Source organism: Mobula hypostoma, chromosome 8, assembly GCF_963921235.1.
Source record: "Mobula hypostoma chromosome 8, sMobHyp1.1, whole genome shotgun sequence".
Taxonomy (NCBI): domain Eukaryota; kingdom Metazoa; phylum Chordata; class Chondrichthyes; order Myliobatiformes; family Myliobatidae; genus Mobula; species Mobula hypostoma.
Window position 1 is genome coordinate 7408520 of NC_086104.1, and position 23271 is coordinate 7431790.

At 44.8% G+C, this 23271-nt stretch overlaps 1 protein-coding gene across 3 annotated transcripts in view; it reads left to right on the forward strand.

Moving 5' to 3' along the window:
- Positions 1-23271, forward strand: part of col12a1a (collagen, type XII, alpha 1a) — a 394452-nt gene that overhangs the window by 20739 nt on the left and 350442 nt on the right. For 2 of the 3 annotated variants that reach the window (XM_063055440.1, XM_063055439.1), the window contains exons 3-5: positions 7171-7287; positions 19880-20023; positions 22247-22303. The exons of the other annotated variant lie outside the window; for it this stretch is intronic. In XM_063055440.1, coding sequence (XP_062911510.1) covers positions 7171-7287; positions 19880-20023; positions 22247-22303 — 318 coding nt within the window. The remainder of the gene's footprint in view (positions 1-7170; positions 7288-19879; positions 20024-22246; positions 22304-23271) is intronic. 3 annotated transcript variants of the gene reach the window in all.

The window sequence follows — 23271 nt, forward strand, 5'->3', positions numbered from 1 at the left end:
CAGAGGAGTGTGGGGGTGGGAGTGAGAGTGAAAGAGAGAGAAAGCACGATGGAGTGACAGTGAAAGAGGGAGAGAGAGAGAACTCCAGAAGTAGGTAGATTTGGCTTTGTTGACCCTGCGAGCCGTCATAGAATTGATGGGCCAAGCGGCCTGTTTCTCTATAGGAGAAAATATTTAAAAAATGCATTTCACAGAGCAGAGGACCATTCGCTTATTGTGCCCGGTCAGCTTTCGAAGCCATTTTTTTTTGTGTGAACGTTTCCCATTACACGCATCACAGTCCCGTTTAGAAATTGCTCTCGAGCCTGGTTCCACGCCCCTCCCAAACACTGCAAAGTCAGATCGCTATGAAGTACTCGGCCAGCTGCTTTGCAATCTGCGTCCTCCTTTTACGGACCATCCGGCTGAACCCACACCGAGAACACGCTTTCCCTATTTACTCTTTGATCTCCCCTACAGTGAATGAGTAACAAGTAAACAAAGGCACAAGTAACCCCATGGAGGCCGAAGTCGTTGCAATAAATCCCCAGCCAGGGCTACAGAGGCAGCAGGAGTATTTGGAAGACACTACTGTTTAGCACGATGTAATATTTGGAGCGTATCTGCAATCTCCTCCCCCACCCCCTTATAAAACACAGTTTAATTTTTTGTAAGAGTCCCGGAATAGGGTTATAAACAGAAGAGATTCTGCAGATGCTGGAAATTCAGAGTAATACACACACACAATGCTGGAGAATCTCAACAGGTCAGGCATCATCTATGGAGGAGAATAAACAGTCGAAGTTTCGGGCCAAGACCCTACATCAGGGCTGGAATTTACTGTCACAGAGAGCTGTGGGAGCCAAGTCATTAAAGCGGGGGATGAGAAGCTCTTGATTAGAAAAGGCATCAAAAGTTACCTTCAGAAGACCTAACACATCCTCCACTGGTGTCGCGCGGAATCGCGGAGACGCGCATGAGAGATGGAAACCACTGCCGTCTGTGGCAGCAGAGGTTAATGGCACCCCCTTGAAAAAAAGTGTCCGAGCTAGTGTGTGTGGAGGCAGAGAGTGAGAGGATTCGTCCAAAAAATATTTCCGAAGAAGCACGGAATAAGTTGCTGGATGAACTCGGCGGGTCAGGCAGCATCTGTGGAGGGAAATGGCCAGGGGAGAATATCTGCACCCGAAACGTTCAGCTCAAGTTTGCTCTACAGATGCTGCCCGACCCGCTGAGTTCCCCAGCACCTTGATTCTTGCTCTAGATTCCGGCATCTGCATTTCTCCGGTGTTTCTTAATGTAGCGCCTCTTAGACCAGGGGTTCCCAACCTGGGCTAATGGCATCAAAAAGGCTGGGAAGCCCCGGCTTGGACTGAAATAAATGCCACGGCACGTACAGTGTGGCGGCAACGAATAGCCCAATAGGCGGATGATTAGTTGGATTTTCGCAGTCGTAAGCCCCTTATTTTTTTTTAAAGAGCAGTTAGGCGCTGCGTTACTAGAATCGGAATCAGTCTTAATATCATTGGCACATGTCATGAAATGTGTTTTCTATTGCGGCAGTAGTACAGTATAAATATAATAAAAACCTATACATTACAATAAAATGTGCTGTATATATTAAAAATAAAATAAGCAGTGCGAAAAGAGCAAGATAAACAGCGAGGTAGTGTTGGAGGATTCATTGTCCATTCAGAAGTCTGATGTCGGCGGGGAAGAAATTCTAAAACGTTTGGTGTGTGTTTTCAAGCTCCATTTATATGTACAGGAAGACGGCATGTGCTGGGTAGTGGGGGTCCGCGATGACGGATGCTGCCTTTTTAAAGCATCGCCTTTCGAAGATGTACTCGATGCAGGGGAGGCTCCATGCAAGAGTTGACCGAGTTTGCAACTGTCAGCAGCTTTCCCCGAACCTGTACAGTAGCCCCTCCAAACCAGACAGTGATGCAACCAGTCAGTACGCTTTCCACGGCACATCTGGAGAAGTCTTATGGAAAATCGTACGTCTGCTCAGGGGCCATCCCGGCAGAAAACTCCGAACCTGTCACAGTGAGGGGCAAGGAGAATTCTCCGTGTGAATTTATGCACGGAGTGATGCACAGCAACAGTATGAAGTCAGTAGTAGGAGAAACTGAGTCTCTTGCAGCAGCAATTCAATCATTTATTTTTCTCTAGGGCGCACTCAACACATTAATTCTTTGCTTGATTCGTTAAAAAAAAACACAATTGACACTAATCTTAAGGGAGACACTCGCTGGCCGAGTTGCCCTGATTTTCAAGAGGGCGTTTAGTTACCAGAACGTGGCGTGTGTGTGTGTGTGTGTGTGTGTGTGTGTGTGTGTGTTTATGTGGGGTGGGTGACGGGGCGAATTGAACTGCGATCTTACCCAGCACAAAACATCCGCCGGATTTTCCTTCGCTCCGGGGAACGCAGACCCAGTCACTCCGCTCCATCGCCGGGAAACTCGAAAGGTCTTCGGCAGGATTGAAACTGGCCGGGGTGAGGGCGACCAGCTCTCTCCCCGGTCAACGACAGGAGTCGGTGAAAATTCGGATACACTGACTGACTCTCGTCCCTCTCTGCGACACATTTTCCCCAATTTATTACCAAAAAAAAACCCAGGTTGGTAATAATCCTTTTTTTCCACCTAACGATATCTTAACCAAACAAAAAAAAGCTAATAAAAAATAAAATATACATTTGCTCAATGTGTGCGACTTTGCATTAAATTTGTACAGATCTTGGAAACAAGAGGAATATTTTACAATGGTATTCTACTTTCCATAGTGCCGACACACTAACGCAAGAATGGATTTGCAAGTGACATTTATTTAGATTACCTACGATTTTAACCCGGTCTCACTCGTGCATGAAGTTAAAATTAAGCTTGGAACGAATTTTCCCGCTCAGAGTTCGCAACGCCGTCAGAAATTCATTCCACGCCTTCAGGTTGCATGTTAACTTGCCACTAAGAAGGAAATAACAGAATTATGTATCAAGCTTTTTTTTTGTTTTGAGCTGAAAGTAGAACCAATATTTTAAAATAACATTAGAACAGATGAACTAAAACTGAATATGCGTGTTTTGTAGCTAACAACCGCAGTCAGCTGTAACAGTTGAAGTGCCACACATCACGCATGCGCACGAAGTTCGAGAATATCATTATAAAATATGGTGAAAAAGTCTTTTGTGTCGAAGCTTTCAATGTGCGAGGGTGGAAACTCGGGTTGCTCCAACTCAGTTTCGATCTGCATGAATATGTGAGGCACTAATTACTGTGACCGATCATCCCTCTAATCAAAAAAAATATTTTTTTCTTTTTGTGTCAGAACGTTTTACTCCTGTGCTCCTGTATGTAAAGGGATGCCTGTATTTTATGAGTGTGGGTTGGATTACCTCGGGGGAACAGTTCGGCACTGTGGACAATTTGAACCAATTTTATCTCCACCCCGTTCCTTTTACATTCCCATCAACTCCTTTCCCCCACCCCCCGCCAGAATCCACCACTCACCGTCATTCAAAATGGTCAATTTGCTCCCTACGGCTCGCTGTTTACCCCGGGAGTAAGGCCAGTTCCATTTACCCTCCGTTTATCGTAATGTCTCCATCTGTAATGCCCTCATCATTAAACGTCTTGAATAATAGTGGATTAGAGAAACACAGCTTATAAGCAGACCCTTCGGCCCGAATCGTCCATGCTAGCCAAGATATCTAGGCAGCTAACTTTATGAGGGGTGTGGATAAATGCAAGCAGGCTTTTCCCATTGAGGTTGGGTGTGACTAGAACTAGAGGTCGTGGGTTAAGGGTGAAAGGGTGAAATGTTTAAGCGGGACACGAGGGGGAACTTCTTCACTCAAAAGGTGGTCAGAGTGCTTAATGTGCAACTAGCGAAAGTGGTGAATGCGGGTTCGGTTTTGTGGAGATACGTCTCTATCAAAGGAGGTGCAAGGTGCTCCTTCCCTCTGCTAGTCTGCAGGTCACCCTTGGGCAAAGGTATAACACGTGACTATCCCCGATCAGGGTCACGTGAAGCCATGGGAACAGCTGATGGACGGTTGTATCAGTAGCTGGTGCATAACACAAATCCTGGTTAGGCGACCACTGACGCCAGGCAGACAATCTCTGAAGAGTATTGAGAGTGGCTGGGGTCACCCGTCTTGTAAAGTCACTGCCCAGAAGAAGGCAATATAGAAAACAATTACCAACAACAATCATGGTCATGGAAAGACCACGACTGCCCATGTCGTACACGGCACATAACGGACGATGGAATATGGATGGGTGGGGTCTGGGGGACCACGGTGCAGGTGCGGGTCAATGGGACTAGGTAGAGTAATAGTTTGGCATGGACTAGATGGGCCAAAGGGCCTGTTTACGAGGTGTAGTATTCTGTGACTTTATCCAGGCTGATCACTTTTCCCCGTGTTTGTTCCATGTCCCCCTAAAACTTTCCTATCCACGTACTCCAAATATATTTTAAAAGTTGTAATTGTCCAGGCGGGGACCGCTGCCCATCGCAACTCGTCCGTAAACACAGCATCCTCTGTGTGAAAAGTTGTCCCTCGGGTCCCTTTTAATTCTTTCTCCTTTTACCTTGAATTTATACAGTCTCGTTATAGATTTCCCTATCTCGGGGCGAAGAATCATGACCATCGTGAATCGTGATTTTATGAACCTTTAAATAGGAGCAGAATTAGGCCATTTCGCCATTTATATCATGGCGGATTTATTATTCCTCTCCAACCCAATTCTACAAGAATCGTTCACTCCACGGAAAACAGTTGCACTGTATCCAGCCTCTGCTTTTTGCTTAAGCCCTCTAGACTCGGTAATATCTTCGTGAGTTTCTTTATAATTTTAATTTTTTTAAAAAAATTTACAGATACACAACGGTAACAGGCTCTTCCGGCCCAACGAGCCCGCGCTCCCCAATTACACTCATGTGACTAACCAATCAGTCTTCGGAATGTGGGAGGAAACCGGAGCGCCCGGAGGAAACCCACGCGGTCACGGAGAGAACGTACACACTCCTTACAGGCAGCGACAGGGATTGATCCCATGTCGCTGACGCTGTGACGGTGTTACGCCAACCGTGCCGCTGTAATCTTTTTAGCTTGACGACATCCTTCCTCATTAGTTTCTGGTCTCTACGGTGATGACAGTCCCAGAGATATCGCGCGATAATTTCCCTGTCACTCTCACACCTTCCCTTGAGGACACGCAGTTGCGCGTCAACACCTTTCATCAGTCCCCACGAGTTTTCACGGAGCCAGCCAATCTGGGGTAGCACGACATAGGTACAGTGAAATACAGGTGGATTCTGACTATTATACAGGAGCACGTTTGCTAGTAACACTTGCCGTTTCTTTGTTAAGGTCCCGTGAACGTCTTGCACTGTCTCTACCTGTGGCGTTGACAATGAACTTGTCCGTTAAGATGTGTGACTGTTACGGTAACTCCAGCTGGGATCTTACGCAAACACCAGTGCGTGTTTTGAAGATCGCCCAGAGTGACCCGGTGTGCAAATTAACCAAATCATGGCCGTGATTTGTTTCAATACAGAAGCTATCGCAAATTATCAGATGACCACGCGGTCCTGCTCCGATCTTTTACGCAGCGTTTTCTTCAAAGGTCTTCCTGCCGGTTTAGCACAGAAGCCAATTTCTATTGGTTGGTTAGCGAATCACACTTTTTTTTTTATCAATGGGTTAAATATATATATCATTTACCTACGACGTTAAAAGGTTTTTAAAAAATGTTCCAGCTTAAAGCCGGACCTAAAATGCCAACACACTTTATTACCTGTTTACTACATTTATATAAACATCTATAAGACCAGAAGACATAGGAGCACAATTAGGCCATTCAGCCCAGCGGATCTGTTCCACCATTCCATCATGGCTGATTTATTATCCCTCTCAGCCCCATTCTCCCGCCTTTCCCCATGACATTTGACACCCTGACTAATTAAGAAATTATCAATCTCCACTTTAAATATACCCAATGACTTGGCCTGTGCCAATTAATTCCATAAATTAACTACCCGTTGGTTAAGGCAATTCCTGCTTATCTCTGTTCTAAATGGGCACCCCTCTATTCTGACGCTGCAACTCCTGGTCCTAGACTCCCCCACTATAGGAAACATTCTCTCCAAGTTCACTCCATGTCGGCCTATCAATATTTGATAGGTTGCTATGAGACCCCCTCCTCATTCTTCCAAACTCAAACGAGTACAGGCCCAAAACCATCTAACGCTCCTCATAACCCTTTAATTCCTGGGATCATTCTCGTGAATCTCCTTTGAACCCTCTCCAATGCCAGCACATTAATTCTTAAATAAACGTCCCAAAACTGCTCACAATATTCTAGGCATGGCGGACTTGCGCCGAAGAATCTGTTCGCGTGCTGGGTAAATCGATGTCTTGTATATAAAAACTATACGGACGAATTCCACCGCCGCTAAGTTTTTAAGTCCCTGATATTTTAAAATTACTTTTTCCACTTCCGCTTAAAAATAAGTAAATACAAAATATTTTAAAGCAATTAAACACAGATATTTTATTAATAATTCATAATTTTATCACATTCGATAAAATAAACTTTTGTTTTTTAATTGACCTCTTTTTTGCTCGGGCCACGATTTCCCCTCTCCTCCCGAATTGACACAGCGACATGTAATGTACAGCGTAATCATGGAGAGTAATTTGACCGGCTTTGTATTGAGTGACAACAGCATGCGATGTAATCAGAACCCGTCTTCACTGTGAGATGTTTGCCCACCTGGTCTGTGTATCCGCTCCTGCCCGTATATAGTTTGTTGTTCATCGTGTTTGACCTTTTGTTTATCGCTGTGCACTGACCAGACGGCGGGAAGTCCAGCGTGTGTGTTAGCCATGTGCTCTTTATTTACCCTCGTCATGATTTATCTGTGTTCCCGCCAGCTTCTCACACGTGTTTATGGTTGTTCCCACTTGCTAACAATAGACATCAAACCTCGAAATGCCTATTGTTGAAAGCAAATTTATGCAAAGATTCTATGTCGATCTCCAAACGCTTAGCTGATTCGACACCTTCTCGCTTTTAACTATTGCAGCGTGAACAAACTTTACCACAAAATATTTTTAAAACATTCACAAGCGGGGATCCGGGCCGAGACTAACAAACTTTTCGCAAACTTCTCTCTCCGCAGTGGAGCCTCCCTCACAGCTCAAGTTTAAAATTTTAACGGAAAACAGTGTTCAATTGTCATGGAAACGTTCGCGAGGCAGAATCGGAGGCTACAGATTGAAAGTAATGCCCGGAACTGGTGAGTAAACATTGACTTGTTTACAGCAGAACAAAGATCCACGCCGGAAGGTTCGTGGTTGATTCAACACCAGAATCAAATTTCAAAGTTCAAAGTAAATGTATTATCAAGATACATATATGTCGCCTAATACAACCTTGAGATTTATTTTCTTGGGGGAATTTACAGTAAATGGAAAGAAACACCACACAGAACAGGACAGACAAATAACCAATGTGCAGAAGATTAGAAGCTGTGCAAAAACAGAGCAGAATAGTTGGGGCTACAACTAGAGAGCATGAGCTAAGGGTCCAATGTGAAGAGTTTAAGGGGAACATTTGGGGACTCAGAGGGTCCCGAAAGTGTGGACTGAGTTGTCAGCTCAGGTGGTGGATCCATGCCAGGTTTCAACATTTAGGACAGGTATGGATAGGAACCTGAATGATTGGGCCATGGGCATGGAGGGCTATGTCCTGGTGCAGGTCAATGGCAGATGGCAGTTTAAATGGCTCTGCATGGATTAGATGGGCTGAAGGGCCTGTTTCTGTGCTGTACTTTTCTATGACTCTATAAAATAAAAACAAACAAAAAAATAATAATAATAAATAAGCAATAAATGTGAAGAACATGAGGTGAAGAGCCCTTGAAAGTGAGTCCATAGGTTGTGGGAATCATTCAGTGTTGGTTTTAGTGAAGTTGAATGAAGTTATCCCCTCTGTTTCAAGAGCCTGATGGTTGAGAGGTAACAACTGTTCCTGAACCTGGTGGTGTGAGTCCTGATGCTCTTTTACCTCTTTCCTGATGGCAGCAGTAAGAACAAATCATATCCTGGATAGTGGGAGTCTGTGATGATGGATGCTGCTTTCCTGTGACGATGCTCCATGTAGATGTGCTTATTGGCGGGGAGGGCTTTACCTGTGAGGATAGGCAGCTTGAGTTACTTCCTCTGAAATAGTGGAGGCTGAGGAGAGATCTGATAGACGTTTAGAAGATTATCAGAGGCATAGATCGAGTAGACAGACTGTATGTTTCTCCCCAGGATTGAAATATTTAATACCAAAAGGGCATGCATTAAAGTTGAGATGGGGGTAGCTTCAAAGAAGATGTGTGGGGCGGTGCTGCCAGGGGTGGTGGTGAAGGCAGATATGATAGAGGCGTTCAAGAGGCTCTTGAATAGTCACAGTAATATGTCGGAAATGGAAGGTGTGGACACTGTGTAGGCAGTAGGCAGAATCAGAATCAGGTTTGTTATACACACATTGTGAAATTTGTTTTATGGCAGCAGTATAGCGTAATAGTAATAGGCATCCATTAGCCTCATGAGACAATGAATTTGCGCCTTGGGAGGTTTCCAGGGCGCAGGCCTGGGCAAGGTTGTATGGAAGACCAGCAGTTGCCCATGCTGCAAGTCTCCCCTCTCCACGGCACCGATGTTGTCCAAGGGAAGGGCATTAGGACCCATACAGCTTGGCACCGGTGTTGTCGCAGAGCAATGTGTGGTTAAGTGCCTTGCTCAAGGACACAACACACTGCCTCAGCCAAGGCTCGAACTAGCGAGCTTCAGATCGCTAGACGAACGCCTTAACCACTTGGCCACGTGCAGTATAGCGTAATACTGTACATAAAATATGCTGTATTGATAACAAGAGCTATAAAAATAAGAAAAAAACAAGCATCACAACAAGAGCAAAAATAGTGAAGCAGTTTCCATCAGTTCAGTGTCTGTTCAGAATCCTGTTGATAAAGGGGAGGATGCTGTCCCTAAGATATTGAGTGTGTGTCTTTCAACTCCTCCACCTCCTCCCTATTTGAGAAGAAGGCATGTCCTGAGTGCTGAAGGTCCAGCGTGGTGGATGTCGCCTTCTGGTTGGGCATCTGATTGCTAATTTAATTAGTTCGGCATGTGGTGTTATTCTATCTTCTCACAACGCTATTTTTCCACTGCCTTCCTGTGGCCTTTGACGCCCTGGAGGAAAGTTGAGGCCTATACGGGACCTGTAGACTCTGTTGTGGGGCAGGAGATGTCTGACAGTAAGGGTAGATGATGTAGCCTACTGTTGCTAACGCAGGACCCCTTTGTTCCCCTGATGCAGGGACTTGCGATACACACATTGTGCACAACCACTGCTCTGACTGACTTTATAGTTAACTCACAGAAGAGCAGGGGTCAACAGACAGACATCTCTGGCTTGTTTAGTTGGTGTGCTCAAGGGAAGGTGTGCAGTGAAAAATATTTCTTTTTTTTTACTAATTATTTAGATACAGCACAGTAGCGGGCCCTTCCAGCCCAATGAACCCGAGCCTCCTAATTACACCCATGTGACCAATTAATCTATTAATTGTGGGAGGAAACCCATGTGGTCACTGGGAGCATGCATTGCCACCTTGTCTAACGACATATTCAGTATACAACAAGCAGAACTCTGCTAGTTCCTTAGAGAGGATGGAGAACCTTCCTGTCTCTTTCTTGTCTTACCTTGCCTTCAAGTTCAAGTTTAATTATCATTTAATCATATAGGAATACAACCGAACGAAAGAGCATCCCCCTGGGGCCAAGGTGCAAAACATACACAGCACATTCAAGATAGCAAGCAAGCATCCAGCCACACAAGAAAATGTATATATCGCCCAAGTCCGTGAGTCGCATGTCCCACAAACTGATGATGCAGTTCTCAGCAGTCCGCAGACAAGTCCACGCATGCAATCCAATCATCGTTCATTCCACCATTAAGTTTAGTTTATCTTATGTACAATAAATGCAGCCACACTCAACAATTACTTGCACAGACTGTTTTATAGGATTGCTTTTATATTTATATTGATTGGGTTCATTATGCCTATTGTGTTCTTTTTCCCACTGCATTGTACCTGGAATAACAATCATTTCATTTTCCTGTACACTCGTGTACTGAAGGATGACAATAAACAGTCAATCTTGAATCTCTATCATGTCCTTAATGTTCCACGAAAATCCTGAGGATGGAATAGTAATTCAAGCCTTTCTGTCTAAAAAAACACACACAGCAGCATTTTTCTACTAACGAGAGATGTGGGACAATGTATTGCTTGTCTGTATTAGCTTCCATGCTATTTAAATGCAGGTGTTAAAATGATTAATTCAGGCGGACAACCCCTAACTAAAAAAAATATGTCAAGCAGATTGACTTAGTGCACAGCTGTTGTTATTATTGGCAGTTCTTTTTCTCCGGAGTGTCCGGTGGTGGCAGAGGAAGATACATTAGCAGCATTTCAGAAACTTTTAAGTAGGTACATAAATGATTAGAAAAATGGAAGTCTATGTCGGGGGGAAAGGTAGATTGATCTTGGAGTAGGTTAAAAGCTTAGCCCAATATTGTGGGCCAAAAGACCTGTGCAGTGTTTTACTGTTCTTTGTTCTATGTTCGATATTCATCACACCTACTTCTCTGTTGAAGATATATCGGCCAGAAATGAAAATGTTCGGCCTCCCCAACCTTATTTCAATATTAAAAATCACATTCCAAGTTATATCCATTCACTGTATATGAGCAGTTTCTTCTCATAATCCCCAGATAGTGGAGGAACCCAGCAGATCAGGCAGCATCTATGGAGAAGATTGAAGAGGTAACATTTGGACTGAGACCCTTCATCTACAATTGAAGGCATTCGTTAGTCTTGTGAGACCATGGATCTGTGCCTGGAAAGTCTTCACTCTCCAGGGTGCAGGCCTGGGCAAGGTTGTACGGAAGACTAGCAGTTGCCCATGCTGGGAGTCTCCCCTCTCAATGTTGTCCAAGGGAAGGGACCCATACAGCTTGGCACCGGTGTCGTCGCAGAGCAACGTGTGATTAAGTGCCTTGCTCAAGGACAGAACACGTTCCCTCGGCTGGGGCTCGAACTCACGACCTTCAGGTCACTAGTCCAATGCCTTAACCACTTGGCCACGTGTCCATTATGCTCCTACAATGCTCCTGGCAAATGTCACAAATAGGAGAGAGGGTGACCCTAGTGATCATCTTGACATTTTTTACAAGAGGGCACACAACTTGTAGGTATGTGTGTGGGGGATGACAGAGGTAGGGTTTTTACACAGAAAATGGTGGGAACATGGTGGCAGTAGAGGCAGATACATTGAGGACATTTAAGGAACTCTTTGATACGCACATGGATGAAGATGAAATGGAGGGTTATGCTGGAGGGAAGGGTTAGATTCATCTTGGGGTAGGTTAAAAGGCTAGCACAACATTGTGAGATGAAGAGCCTCACTGAGCTGTTATGTTCTATGTACCCAGGGGAAGCCCGGGTCGTCACAGAGAGTGGCGGGTGCCTGGAATGTGCTGTCATGGTGGTGGTGAGGCAAACGTGATAGAGGTGTTCAAGAGACTCTTAGATAGGCACACGGATGCGAGGGAAATGGAAGGATGTGGACATTGTTTTGGCAGAGGGATTAGAATCATAGAGACCCAGAAAAGAAACAGGACCTTCCGCCCATCTAGTTCATGCCAAACCTTTTATACTGCTTACTCGCTTCGACCTGCTTAGGGACCATAGCCGTCCATACCCCTACCATCCATGTACCTCTCCAAACCTCTCTTAACCATTAAAATCGAGCTCACATGTATCACTTGTGACGGCAGCTTGCTCCACACTTGCACCATCATCTGAGTGAAGAAGATTGCCCTCATGTTCCCCTTAAACTTTTCACCTTTCACCCTAACCCATGACCTCTGGTTGTAGTCCCACCCACTCTCAGTGGGAAAAAGCTTGCTTACATTTACCCTATCCATAACCCTCATAATTTTATTATTTAATTGGTTTGGCGCAGCACTCTGGACCAAAAGGCCTTTTCCTGTGCTGTACTGTTCTATGTTCTAAAATTCTAGCGTTCTCAGCTCCAAAAGTATTAACTCAGTGAACATCTATAGAGTAATGCAATTTGGAAGGAGGTCCCTTGTCCACGGCAGCTGTTAGGTTAGTCCCATTTTCCCATTTTCCCATTTATATGTACAATACTGTTCAAATGTCAGGCACATACAGGTTATATACCGAAGCGAGGGTGTCTAAGACTTCTGCACAGTACTACACTTGTCAATGTGGAGCGGAGAGCAGATTTGTAAATCTGGTGGGAGCAAAGGATGTTGAGAATGGTGGGAGTGGAGCACCAATGGAGGGGCCTGGGACAGGGGGCAGAGAAGGAGTGCCGGGGTGGGGGGATAGCGCAGGTGCAGACACACCCAGCCCCAAAACACCAGGCAGGGTCATTTGATTCCAAACAACTGGTTTATTGAACATTACAGAATGTCGCTCTAGTGCCTCTCAGTCCCCACTCCCTTCCCCTTTTCCCAGCTCTGCCTCCCTCTCAGTTCACAATAGAGACCCGTATCAGAATCAGGTTTATCATCGCTCACGTGGCATGAAATTTGTTTTCCTTTTGCAGCAGCACCAGTACAATACAAAACATAAAATTAGTACGGTACTGTGCAGAAGTCATAGACACCTTAGCTCTATATATATATGCCTAAAACTTTAACACGGTACCGTATATGTGGAAAGTGCTTTGGAGAAAATCTTGGGAAGCATCCGTATTTCTTGGAATGATCCCTCATTAAAGGTGGGAAGAACAAGAGACAGATAGAGTCAGGATTGGCTGTCCCAGAATGGTCAGTTCATTTATGTCTTGAGCTGTGTCAATATCCATCCGCAAAGTAGTAACAGTACAGTGTAATAGATAAAATTACTACAGTACTGTGCAAAAGATTTAGGCTCAGAGATGCTCACAATATTCCAAAATGTTAACAAAACCTTAACAAAATGTGAAGATCTTGTCTTTAATTTCCATTGGGATTATCACAGTATTGATGTAATAGTTTAGGAAGATCATTTCTAACTCAAAACTGGACAGAATCAGGATTAAGTTTATTGTTAATGGCATATGTCATGAAATGTGTTCAGATATCTGATGGTGTTTGGGAAGGAGCTGTTCCTAAAATGCTGAGTGTGTGTCTTCAGCCTCTTGTACCTGTTTCCGGATCGTAGCAATGAGAAGAGAGTACGCCCTGCGTGATGTGGGTTCATAATGATGGACTCTGCCATTTTGAGGCACTGCCTTTTGAACACATCCTTGATGGAGCCCAGTTCCCATGATGGAAATCAGTGAGATTACAACCCTCTGAAAACTCCTGCAATCCTCTACACCGGGTCAGAATACTCTCCCCGGTCCATCTGTACAGATACGTTGGGGTCTTTGGAGACATACCAAATCTCCTCAAACTCCTTTACTGCATGACATAGAAACATAGGATATAAATTATTGATAGGAAACTTACAGGGAATTAGAAAATTTGATGTGTATAATCCCATAATTATAAATAGAACATAGAAGGTAGGACAGTACAACACAGTACAGGCGATTCATCACCTGGTGTTGCGCCGACCTTTTAATCTCCTCTAAGATCAATCTAACCCTTCCCTCTGACATAGCTCTCTATTTTTCTATCATCCACATACCTACCAAAGAGTCTTTTAAATGTTTCTGGTATATCTGCTTCTACTACAACCCCTGGTAGTGGGTTCCATGCACCCACCACTCCCTGTGTATAAAACCTAATCCCCCCCATACTTTCCTCCAATCACCTTAAAATGATACCCGTATGTATTACAGTTTGGCCACAGTTTGAGGATAGAGGGGAAGCCTTTTAGGACCGAGATTAGGAAAAACTTCTTCACACAGAGAGTGGTGAATCTGTGGAATTCTCTGCCACAGGAAACAGTTGAGGCCAGTTCATTGGCTATATTTAAGAGGGAATTAGATATGGCCCTTGTGGCTACGGGGGTCAGGGGGTATGGAGGAAAGGCTGGGGTGGGGTTCTGAGTTGGATGATCAGCCATGATCATAATAAATGGCGGTGCAGGCTCGAAGGGCCGAATGGCCTACTCCTGCACCTATTTTCTATGTTTCTATTAGCCATTTCTGCCCTGGAAGCAGTATCTGGCTGTCCAGTCGATATAGGCCTCTTATCATCTTGCACACCTCTGTCAAGTTGCCTCTCATCTTCTGTCTCTCCAAAGAGACAATCCTTAGCTCAATCCACCTTTCCTCATGAGACATATTGAGGTTACACCTCAATCAGCACCCTAAAGCCAAGACCGAACTCCCTTCTTCTGAGGCTAAAGTTGGAGTTTTAAGTGTTGCCCGTATGCGAAGTACTTGGCAATGCCTCTGAAACAGGAGGACTCCCTCTGCATATCAGTGCCCAGGCACATGGGCGTCATGGGAGCCGCCAGCACTTCCCGTGCTCTGCCTGGTCTGAAAGGTGGGGGTGGGGGGGGAGTAAAATTGCCAAATTCATCAATCGTGTCTGAGCCTGGAACAGCCACTGGTGGAGCCAGGACTGCCAATGTCTAGACAGACTTCAGGGGATGATCATCCTCTGGAAAAATACTTTGCAGGCCATATCCTGGTAATCACCACTGACGCGAGATCTGTGATGTACTGAGGGACCTGTTTCTTTTCATGCCTGCCTTACATGTGAGGATCCGCGTGAGCCACGAGAAGTAATGGAATTTTGGCAGTGTTCCGTCATCACCCTTCCTAATGCATATTCCTTACAGCACTACGCTGCCGTGTTGGTTGGGGGTGGAGATGAGGGAAGGTACTAATCCTTTCCAGATGTTACTTTTTCCACTGCATTGGCAAAAAAAACACTGAAAGGTCTTCATCGTGAAATGTAGTCAGATGCAAAAGAAAATGATGAGAGAAGCTGTTTGGCCTTTGAATCTCACTCCTCCACGTCAACTCCCTTAATATTTGCACCATTAGATTTGGAGTATTGTGCGTAGCTCTGGTCATGTACCTATAGGAAAGATATGAGTAAGGTTGAAAGAGTGCAGAGAAGATTTACAAGGATGTAGCCAAGCCTTGAATACCCGAGTTATTTAATTAAAAAAAATTTATTTAGAGATGCAGCACGATAACTAACCCTTCTGGCCTAATGAGTCTGCGGTACCCACTTATACCCATGTGACCTATTAACCTACTCGCCTGTACGTCATTGGAATGTGAGAGGAATCCCACATGGTCACAGGGAGAACATACAACTCCCTATAGACAATGGTGGGAACTCAACCCGGATCGCTAGAGGGCAATAGCATTACACGAACCATTACTGGGCTGCCCAAAGTTATAGGGATAGTTTGGCTAGGTTAGGATGTAAAAAGCGGTGTCACAGGTAGATTGGGTTGTAAAGAGAGCTTTTGGCACATTGGCTTTCATGAATCAAAGTATTGAGTACAGGAGTTGGGATGTTATGTTGAAGTTGTACAAGGCCAAATTAGGAGTGTTGTCTGCAGCTACAGGAAAGATGAGAATAAGATTGGAAGATTACAGAGAAAATGTACAAGGATGTTGCTGGGACTTGAGGACCTGAGTGACACAGAAAGGCTGAACATGTTTGGACTTCATTCCCTAGAACGTAGAAGACTGAGGGGAGATTTCATAGAGGTATACAAAATTATGAGGGAAATAGATAGGTAAATGCAGGCAGGCTTTTTCCACTGAGGTTGGTTGGGTCTAGAACTAGTCATAGGTTAAGGGTGAAAGGTATAATATTTAAGAGGAACCTGAAGGTGAAGTTCACTCAGAGGGTGGTGAGATTGTGGACCATCTATTCATTTCCATAGATGCTGCCTGACCTGCTGAGTTCTTCCAGCATTTAATATGTGGTTCTAGATTTGATGCATACAATGCAGATTGTAGCATTCATAGAGCTGAGTACATAGACTATTGCAGCACTGGACAGGGGCATTTGGTCCATGACGTTCCGAATCAGAATTAGAATCAGGTTTATTATCACTAACACATGTCGTGAAATTTGTTGTTTTATGGTAGCAGTACAGTGCAATGCATAAGAAAATTGCTGTAAGTTGCCATGGTTGCAAAGATTTATGGGTTAGTGGGTTAATTGGTCATGTGGGTGTAATTAGCTGGTGTGGGCTTGTTGGGCCGGAGGGGCCTGTTATTGTGCTGTATCTCTAATAATAACATGATTAAAAATACATAAATTCTGCAAAAGAGGAATAATGAGAAAGTGTTCACGGATTCTGAAACCTGATGGCAGATCTTGATGCCAATTTATACTGAATATCCTCCTCCTTTGTCTCATCCATACCCCTCCATTCCCTTCAGATTCATGTGTCTATTTAAAAGCCTCTTCAACTCCACCAGACTGACTGGTTCCACTACTGCACCCTCGACTTTCTGCGTAATTAAACTTGCCCCTTACCTCACTTTTAAACTACCCCCCCCCACCCTAACCTTGAAAGCATGGCCTCTGGTGTTTGACATTTCTGTCAGTGGGGTGAAGATTCTGTGTTTGACTCATTATTTTGAAGACCACCATTAGGTCTCTCCTCAGCCTCTGATGGTCTAGGGAGAACAACCCATGTTTTTCCAACTTCTCCTGATGGCTCATACCCTCTAATCAAAGCAGCACTGTCTCTGTCCAGTGTCTGGTTGGCATTACGTTTCAGCAAGGTCTGATTAGTCTGAAGTGTCTAGAGCCTGGTTGCCATTATGTTCAACAAGGTCCAATTAGTCAGAGATGCCCAGCGTCTGGTTGGAGTTAGGCTTCAACAAGGTCCGATTGGTCAGAAACATCCAGACTCTGGTTGCCATAATGCTTTAGCTTACAGAAGAGCTTCCTCAGTTACTTGGCCAGCCTAGACTTTCCCCGTCTCTGCTCACAAGGTGTTTGGGGACCCACACTGTCGGGAAATTTCTGGTGTAAGCTGGCTAGCTTTTAGTGATTGCTTATGGAGAGCTACAAAAAAAAGTAGCTTTCAAATTTCCCCTGCTGGCTTCTGCCATACAAGCCATACCCATACTGAGAAAATTGGCCTTAATCACCCTCCCTTCTTAAATGGTCATGGTCCCTGTCGTACTAATGACATAAGAGTAGTCATGTGATCACTCGAGTCGCGTATAATGTTCTCCTAAGGGGTTGTCTGCTGGTGGTTCCTCAGGTGGCTGGAGAGATTGAAGTGGGATATGCATATTCTGATACAGTGTGGGGAAGAGGAAGTGGTGACTGTGGTGAGTGGTTGGGTCTTTTGGTCGCTCGTTCTGCCCTTTCACAGCGCAGATCATTCTCTTGTAGTGCAGCTCCCTCTCAAACAGAGTTCCTCCAGGTGCAATGACTTCATAACTTTTAGATGTACTGTTGAATCAGGTTGCTTTTGATATTACCTTTAATAGCAATATTTTAACCAATGAGATAGGCAGGATGGGCTAGGGTCCAGGTGCCGGTCGGTGGGACACAGAAGCAGAATCCGGTTTGTTATCACTGACATGTCATAATATTTGTTGTCTTGCAGTGCAGTGTAAGACTTAAAGTCGACGATAAATAGGTAGTGCAGAAACAGTGAGAGTAGTGAGGTACCATTGAACAGCGAGGCAGGTGACTAGGTAGAACGATAGTTTGGCACGGACTAGATACAGTAGGTCGAAGGGCTCTGGTGCACAGTGGATGAAGTGGATTTGTGCAACACAGGCAGAAGGCTGGTCTGTTGATATCACTGTGACTGCATTGAGTCTACGCATTTGGATTGTTGAAGTTCAGGTTTATTGCCATTCAACCACGGACATGTATATGGCTAAACGAAACATTGTTCTCCCCGGGACCAAGGTGCAATACACAGAACATACAGTACACACAGCGCACAGAGCTACGACCCAGCACATACAGTCACAAAATAATATTAGCACAAGTCACTGAGTGGTAGGGCCTGAGGTTGGTTGGGCTGACACAAAGTGCGAGGCGCACGTTTGTATAAGACAGTGTAACGTTACTGACACTATCGCGATAAAACAAGCAGTTGTATAAATATGTAAGGCAGCAGCAATAAAAGATGAAGCGTGACCAGTGCAGGATGAGAGTGTGTCTGTGAGTTGGGCAGTGATGAAGGGGTGGGGTGGTGGCTGGGCATTCAGGCGGAGTGTACGTGTGTGCTGGGTGTAATTCATCTACAATAGGTGACTGATAATGAACATTCGTTGTGTTATTCTCTGTGTGTTGAAAGCTTGGGTCATTTTAACCTAATTCAGCCACTAGAAAGCTGCTAATCTCTCAACAGTTTGACCTTCTGCCCCCTTCTACTTCGGGTAGGTCATCCAACGGGGAAGAAACTCTATCCCCTCAATCAGCAGACACAACATTCTGGAGGAACTTAGTAGGTCAGGCAGCATTAATGGAGGGGAATAAATGTTGACGTCTCAAGCTGAGACCCTTCATCAGGACTGGAGGGGAATCGCGAGTAAGAAGATGGGTGAATGGGAAGAGTACAAGCAGACAAGTGATGGGTGTGTGGGTGGGGGAGAGGGTATGACAGGTCAGAAAGAAAAGGAGCTGAAGAAGAAGGAATCTGACAGGAGAGCAGAGTGGACCATGGGAGAAAGGGGAGGAGGAGGGGCACCAGAGGGAGCTGATGGGCAGATGAGGCAAAGAGAAGGGGTAAAATTGGAACCAGAACGGAGAAAGGAAAAAGATGAAAAGGGATGGGGCAAAATTACCAAAAGTTAGAATGTGTGGCTCTGGTAACCCACTACAAGATTGAAACAGTACAGAGAAATTTACTATGATGTTGCCAGGACTTGTGTTGGTCGTCCGACTTTTCCAACAGTGACCAAAACCTGTGCGGGAGGAGTTTTATAGTGAAAAAGCTGTTGCCCTGGGGCAGTTTTGCTCTCTCGGCCTCAAAAGTCTTGGTCCAATGGTATGAAAAATCGTCACATCTGGAGACTTCCTTGGCTGCAGTGGATAACCGTGACGCCTTCTGTGCCTTGTCACGCCCTTTGCTCTCCATGAAGAGTTGCAGCACCGCCCTCTCGGCCGTTGGATCTTGTAGTTAATTTCATCCACCCAGTCCGTCAGAACTTGCTTCGCATGCTGGGGTAGGCATGTCCTTATCTCACCGGGGATGGAGGCTCCTGGCTACCCTCACCGGGATTAGCCTGCCTCTCGAAGTGGTGGACCAGGATGTTGCTGGCAAATGGTTCCTTGGAGACTCGGTTGAGAGCTGGATGGTAGATGGGGACAAAGATGGATGAGCTTCCCCTGGGCGGAGCACGACAAGCCCACCACCAGAGGTGCTGCCCTTCCCTGGACACCCCAGGGTGTCAAGACTTGAGGGCCTGAGTTATAGGAAAGGGTTGAATAGGTCAGGACTTAGAAACTGGTGTCACAGGTAGATAGAGTTAAAAGGAGAGCATTCGGCACATTGACCTTCATACTGAGTACAGGAGATCACATATTATGCTAGAGAAATCAATGTTGAAGCTGTCAGTTTGAAAGCTACCCATGAGGTGTTGCTCATCCAACCTGGGTCTGGCCTCAAAGTGCCAGCAGAGGAGGCCATGGACCAACATGTCGGAATGGGAACGAGAAGTAGAATTAAAATAGGTGCTTTCTGGAAAATCCCACTTGTTGTGGCAGACAGAGCAAAGGTGCTTGACAAAGCACTTTCTTTTGCGTGCAAAGATTAAACTAACCAGTGAAGTTTAGTGGTTAAGTATCATATGTTCCTTGAAATAGCATTTGCAGGGATTTTTACTTTCTGATTGTTTTCTGTTCTACTCCAGGAGGACCTGCTAAGGAAAGTGTATTACCCCGAGGTGCAAGTAAAACAACGTTATTGGACCTTATTCCCGAAGTAGAATACAACGTAATGTTGGTTGCCTTTGACGGTTCATTGGATAGTGACCCAGTTTATGGTAAATTCACAAGTAAGTATGAGCTGCATCTCAGGAATACCTGAAACAGGATTCTGAAAACTTCTACTCATTCCTCATTCACACTTTACTTGCCTGTGCATAAGGAGCACTACAGAAGGTAATAGGCCATAAGATAAAGGAAAAGAATTAGGCCATTTGGCCCATCGAGTTTACTCTGCCATTTCATCATGTCTGATCCAAATATTTTCTTAGCCCCAATCTCCTGCCTCCCCCTGCGTATCCCTCAGGCATTGACCAACCAAAAATCTATCAGCCTCTGCCTTAAATATACATACAGAGGTCTCCATAGCTGCCTGTGGCATAGAATTCCACTGATTCACCAGTCTCTGGCTAAAGAAATTCCTCCTCATCTCCGTTCTAAAACCATGCCCCTCTATTCTGAAGCTGTGTCCTCTGTTCTTAGAGTAGGAAGAGGAGAAGGCCACTCGGTCCATCAGGCCAGTCCTACCATTCCACATGACCAATAGTATATCTGCCTCAGGTTCAAATCCTCTTCTGTGCCAATTGTTCAGGTTGAATATCTCTTTCATACAGTATGCCATGCAATTTGTTGTTTTGCGGTAGCAGTACAGTGCAATACGATACATAAATACCATAATTTACAAAAGAATAACAAAATTTACAAGAAGAAGTGCATATATATCAATTAAAATGAATTATGTAAGTAGTGGAAAAGGGAACAAATATAGTGAGGAAGTGTTCATGGGTTGGTTCATTGTCCATTGAGAAGTCTGATGACAGTGGTGTAGAAACTGTTCCTAAAATGTTCAGTGTGTGTCTTCAGGCTCTTGTACCTCCTCTCTGTTGGTAGCACTGAGAAGAGGGCATGTCTTGGATGGTGGGGGTCCTTAATGGTGGATGCCATCTTTTTGCATCGTCACCTTTTGAAGGTGTCCTCGATGCCAGGGAGACTAGTGCCCATGATGGAGCTGGCTGTGTTTACAACTTTCCGCAGCTATTTCCAATCCTGTGCAGTGGCCTCTGCAGAGACGATGATGCAACTGTGGTATACCTGCAGAAATTTGCAAGAGTCTTTGCAAGAGACAGCAAGATCATTGCTTGCGTTCTTCAGTGAACTTTGCAGAGATGACTCGATGGGCTGAATGGCCTTATTATGCTCCTAAATCTTATGGTCTTAGTTTTTGGCATCGTTTTGGCATAGAGTCAATATTGGCATAATTGGAGTAACTAAGTCTGGGTTGGTACTACAACAAGACAAATACCTTGTATCTAACTGTCTATTGTAAAAATCTTCCCTTCCTCAGAAGTATTTTTAGCCCACCCACACTGTCACTTGTAAGGACACCATTCTCCTTACTCAGTTCCTCTATTTCCTCTAGATCTGTTCTCCATAAGGCATAAGGCACAGAAACAGATTTAAGCCTTTTCTCCCATTGAACTGCTCTGCTGTTCCATCATGGCTAATTTATTATCCCGCTCAACCCCATTCCCCTGCCTTCTGCTTGTAGCCTTTGACACACTGACCAGTTAAGAAACTATCAACCTCCTCTTTAAATCTGCTCTGTGATTTGGCCTCCACAGCACCTTGTGGCAATGAATTCCACAGATTATCTACCCTTTGGTTAAAGAAATTCCTGCTTACCTCTGATCTAAATGGACGACACTCTGTTCTGTGGCTGTGTCCTTTGATCCTAGACCCCCCCCCCAATTATAGGAAACATCCTCTCCAAATTCACTCTATCTAAGTCTTTCAGTATTTGACATTCCTCTCATTCCTCTTAGCTTCAGTGAGGACAGGCTCAGAGCCATCAAAGGCACCTCACATGTTAACCTTCGAGTCTTCTCTCCCATTTAGTAAGATCATAAGACATAGGAGCAGAAGTAGGCCATTCATCTCATCGAGTCTACTCTGCCATTCCATCATGGATGATTTATTTTCCCTTTCAATCCCACACGCCTTCCACTCCAGGGCATCCAACCTGTCCTCCAGTTTACAGCACTTGCAGTTTGTTTTAAGTTGCTGTTGTAAAACCCTGCCTGACATTCTCATCTCCCTCAGAAAACAAGGTGGTGGTCCTGAGTAATTCTTGCAGTGTAAATGTACCTGCTAATTGCGACCCATTCAGTTCCTTTCTAATCCCTTCATTCATTCTCTTAAAGTGCGCTGTTACATGCCCCTCTGCTGTGGCTCAACGATTGAAATCATAATGAATTTATTTGCTGGCTGATGCACTTTCTTTATTTCCTTCCTAGTCCAGACAGGCCGCACACCAACAAGACGGCCAGAGAAAGTCGACGACCTTTCCCAGAGTAAGTGTGACGTGTTTAAGTCTTCTCTCTCCCTTGTCTGCTTGAAGTATAGATAAATCAGAGTCACAATCAGGTTTAATATCACCAGCATATGTCATGAAATTTGATGTTTTTGCGGCAGCAGTACTATGTAATACATAATAGAAAAAATTATGTATATACAGTATATAAAAGAAATAGTTGAATTAAATAGGTAAGTGCAAAAACAGAAATAAAAAAGTAGTGAGGTAGTGTTCGTGGGTTCAATGCCCATTCAGAAATCATATGGCGGAGGGGAAGAAGTTGTTCCTGAATCATTGAGTGTGTGTCTTCAGGCTTCTGTACCTCCTCCCCGATGGCAGCAATGAGAGTAAGGCTTGACCTGGGTGATGAGAGTCCTTAACAACGGATGGTGCCTTTTTGGGGCATCGCTCTTTGAAGATATCCTGGATGCTACGGAGGCTGGTGCCCATGATGGGGCCCAGTTAGTTTACAACTCTCTGCAGTGTATTTTGATCTTGTGCAGTGTTCCACCCCCCGCTGCCCATACCAGATGGTGATGCAGATAGTTAGAATACTCTCCTTGGTCCATCTGTAGAAATTTGCGAGTGTCCACAATGATTTAGATTAACACCCAGTCGACTGATCCTTCATCAGTCCTCCTGTTTGCTGGAGGTCAAAGTCAGCCTGTTCTGGGGCTTTGAGAACCGTGTATGTGCCAATTGGGAAGGAGGACCAGGGCTTTGTTTTGCTGTTGTTGGTTTATTGCTTGTTGTGTTGTGTGTTGTTCTACTGAGCATTGTGGGCGTGCTATGCTGGCCCCAGAAGGTGTGGTGAAACTTGCGGGCTGCCCCCCAGCATGTTCTTGGGTGTGTTGGTTGTTAATACAAGCAATTAGCATTTTGTCTACTGTTTCGACGTGCATGTGATTAATCTGTACCTGTTTCTGATTCTGTTGGAGACAAGGTGATAATGAAATTACTTGGGAA